Source organism: Vombatus ursinus, unplaced genomic scaffold (genome assembly GCF_900497805.2).
Source record: "Vombatus ursinus unplaced genomic scaffold, bare-nosed wombat genome assembly UNPS02014820.1, whole genome shotgun sequence".
In the NCBI taxonomy this organism is placed as follows: Eukaryota; Metazoa; Chordata; class Mammalia; order Diprotodontia; family Vombatidae; genus Vombatus; species Vombatus ursinus.
Genome location: NW_020954598.1, coordinates 18,302,435 through 18,306,322, shown reverse-complemented (window position 1 = coordinate 18,306,322; position 3,888 = coordinate 18,302,435). Strand labels below are relative to the sequence as shown.

The 3,888-nt window shown below is 45.4% G+C and overlaps 1 protein-coding gene across 1 annotated transcript in view; it reads left to right on the top strand.

The window, feature by feature from the left end:
- Window positions 1-3,119: 3,119 nt before the first annotated feature.
- RAMP3 (receptor activity modifying protein 3) overlaps window positions 3,120-3,888 on the top strand; it is a 58,503-nt gene continuing 57,734 nt past the window's right edge. Inside the window, exon 1 of the mRNA XM_027837058.1 lies at window positions 3,120-3,438. Coding sequence (XP_027692859.1) covers window positions 3,381-3,438 — 58 coding nt within the window. The 5' untranslated portion in view covers window positions 3,120-3,380. The remainder of the gene's footprint in view (window positions 3,439-3,888) is intronic.

The following is a 3,888-nucleotide window of genomic DNA, read 5'->3' as shown; positions in this document are numbered from 1 at the left end:
GTGGTTAGAATCAGAAGGACCTGAGTTCAAATTTCACCTCTGACACAAATTGATGTATGATCATGGGCTGAACCTCTGGTAATGCTCTAAGACTAATGCTCTGGTTCTTATCTGCTTCTGTAGAATGAATACCCATGTGGATAGAATCACAGGTCTAAGCATTGTGGGAGAGCAAAACCCGTTCTTTTCTCTTCCTACTTCTTTGCATCCCTCCTATTTTGTACTTTGGGCTTTGACCTAACTAGAGAACTTACAGAGGGCTGTGAAAGTTTGCTTTGGGGAGCAGGTAGCAACAGAAAGTATGGCTACCCAGAAATAACTGCAGTTACATCATACTATAGGGGTATTCATCCCAATGTATTTATATTCATAAGCTATTTGTATGTTTCATACTGGGGAAACATTTGCTTTTTGGATTAGGTCATTTTATTCTAGTTCATTGGAAACTGTAACTTGGGTGACCTGACTTAAGAGTTTAAAAATCATTTAATGATTTCTAGATTAATGGACCTCCCAGCTGTCATAACATGGGTGTGGTGCTAGCTTTGTTGTCTTGTGGTGGGTTGCTTTGACTTAGGATAGTATTTATTCATTGTACAACAGAACAGAACATAACCTAGGAGTTAAGCAGATAGTAGAGTCTATCAATGCTGAAGATGATGCCTGTATTTGGTGTCTGGAATATTGGATAAGATCCAGTATAATTCGGTGAGAGGATCAGATTAATATTATGTTGAGTTTTGACTGTATTGATGCTACAATGTAATTGATTTTATGCTGTATTGAGTTTTATAATTGAGTCTGCATCTGCCTAAAGCTACCTTTCTATGTTCTCAAATTGAGCTCAGAAATTCAGCTGTCCCTCTGAGTTAGTTTAAAGTTATAATTAAAAGAAAAGTTATTATCTCATACCTGTGTATTTCTGGGACATCTATTTGTAATCTTTAAGTCCCACAAGTTAACTTGGTACCATCCCCAAAAGATATGTCATCTGTCTTTGCCTGTCCCTGTGCAATTAGGGGAGTTTTCATCTCTTTCAAGGAGGCAGCAAGTCTAGTCATTTTGATCCCCTAGCAAAGATTACAAGATAGAGATGGGCCCCATAAAACAATTTTTATTGTTGTTCATTCATTTCATGTCTGACTCTTTGTGACCCCATTTGGGGTTTTCTTGGGAAAGATATTGGAGTGGTATGCTATTTTATTCTCCAGCTCATTTTACAGATGAGGAAACTGAGGCAAACAGGGTTAAATGACTTGCTCAGGGTCACACAGCTAGTAAGTGTCTGAGGCCGGATTTGGACTCAAGTTTTCCTGACTCTAGGCCTGGCACTCTGCTGTACCATATAGCTGCTCTTCATTGTCAGAAAAGGGGTGACTAGCCTCACTTGAATGTCAACCCATCTTTCTTAGTATAGCCAATAGTAATGCTCCACAATTACCAAGACCTTTTTTGTTGTTGTATGTCAATAAAAAGGTCCCCTCCTCATTGGGGTCCCTGGCTTTACTGAACTTGCCAGTCTGTTCCACTTTATTAACAGATAATATACATCACTGTCAATAAACTGATTTTGCTGGGAGTTGTGTACCTCAGTTTACCTAAAGGTTGATTTTATTTGCTACATCAGCATTACATATTGTAGAAGTCATGATCACATTCAATAGCTCCCAATTTTAAAGTGTCTTTATAATGGTATAATAAATTTGACAAGACACTTGCTATTGACCTCCAGAACCACTTTTCTTTGTGTCTTGTGAATTTCCTTAGATGGAGAGAGCTCATCAGTTAATTTTGGGGGAGGGCGGGAAACAATCCCTTGAAATATAATTTTAGAACTTATTTAAGTTGAAAGGTACAAATAATCTTCACTCCTTTATTATATCAGTCTCTTTTCTCTCAGAAGGAAGGAAAATGAAAACAAACCTTAAAAATGGAGAGAAAAAAAGCAAGGTCATATCCACCAGGATTAGATAGTAGCAAAAAGCTAACACCAGTGTCAGTACATTGTATTAAGTGCTAGCCACAGGAGGAATTGCAGAAAATAGACTTCTGATAGAATATTTGTGGTTCGGATGAAAATGACATCACATATTACATTTGTACATTAGAGAAGTAGCCTGGTTTACCAGGAAGAGTGTCCAAGTTGGAGCCAGAAAACTTGGGTTCAAATTCCCCTACAGTCACTGATCAGGGACCATGAGCACTTAACCTCTCAGAGCCTCAGTTTCCTCGTCTGTAGGGCTACTAGTAAGACATTAGTAATGTCTTATAAATGCCACCTATTATTATTATCACAAATAAAAGAATATAAGAAAAGAGTTTAATGGTTTGGGAATTGGTAGCTATCTTTGGAAAGCTTTTGCCTTCATATGTGCTCTTTCCATTTAGACCCATCTTATGGTAGCTAGGTGGTACAGTGGTTATAGTGCTGGTCCTCGAGTAATACTTCTTGAGAAGTCAAGAAAAATCATAGTAGTCTTAAGCGGTGCCCCAGGATAGAAGGGAGCAGAAGCTGCTTAATCAATACACTCTAAGCGTTGGTGCTTGAAGAGAGAAAAAGTTGTGTGTGTGTGTGTGTGTATGTGTGTATGTGTGTGTGGCCACTAAACACTCTGAATGAAGGTGTTTGGAGAGTCTTGTCAGGGAAAGGAACGAAGAAAGGATGACTACACATACACATGCACACGTACTGATGCACAAAGAAAGCAAAGGGGATGCGCACACACACACACACACACACACACACACACACACACACACACACACACACACACACACACACCCCTCCTCTCCCGAGACAGGGTCCCGGTTTTTTTCTCCTTCTGTCCCTCCTTCCTCCAGCAGCCCTGCTTCTCAGTGGTTCCGGCCCCTAACTCCCCTGGAGGATCCCAGAATAGCCACTACATCCTCTTCATCCTCTGACCCATGCAAAGAGGACCTACCGTGGGGGAGGAAACAAACCACAACCCCACAAAAAGAAGAAACAGGAGAGTTCCAGTTGATGGGCGCTGAGGGGCGGTCTGCCTCTGCTTAGGAGGCGGGGGCAGCGGGAGTCGGGGGGGTGGGGGGGAATCGCAATGCCGTTGGCTCTCCTCCTGCTCCTGAGCCCCGGCTGGGAGAGCAGACTAAGTGAGCCAGGGAAGCACGAGGCGGAGAAGAGAGAGTGCTGGATCACCAGGCACATCCAGGCTGAGCCGGGCTGGTGGGCGCTGCTGTAGCAGCTCACCTACCTCGGGCCGCCTCGGACTCCCACTTATCTTCGGCTCCTCCTCTGATCCTCCCCTCCCCGTCCCTCCCTTCCCCGCCTCCACTAGCCCGAGCCGGCGCCTGGCGCTCCTCTTTTGGAAGCCGTCCTACGAGGCTTCCTCGGAGCGAGCGCGATGGAACTGCGAGCGCGGCGGTGGCTGCGGCTGCGACTTTTCCTGGTGCTGCTCTGGGGTAAGCAGGGTACCTGGGTGTCTGAAAGGGACAAAGGGACCAGGAGCCGATTGGGCCCGAGGGGGTTTCTCGCCGATGCTCTGGGCAAGGTTTCTTGGTGCAGGAAGCCCCCTTTCTGAATGGAGGGGAGTGGCCGCCCTCCCGTTGGATCATCTAAGTTTTTCCTATGAAGTCTTGTCTGCCCGCCAGGAACTGTATACCTGGGAAGCCTCGCCCTCTCTCCTTCTGCCTAGCCCTGCCCTGCCCTATTCTGCCCTGCTTCATCAGTGTGCAGCGGGACATTGAGCCTCCGGGAAGGAGGAAGGAGCTGGTCCTGTTATCCACCCGCGGAACTTGGGCGCGTGGTGTGGCTGGCCAGCAAGGCTGTGAAGGGGCTCCTGCTGAGCGCCTGTGCCTCTTCTGCCTTCTCTCTCTCTCTCTCTCTCTCTCTCTCTCTCTCTCTCTCTCTCT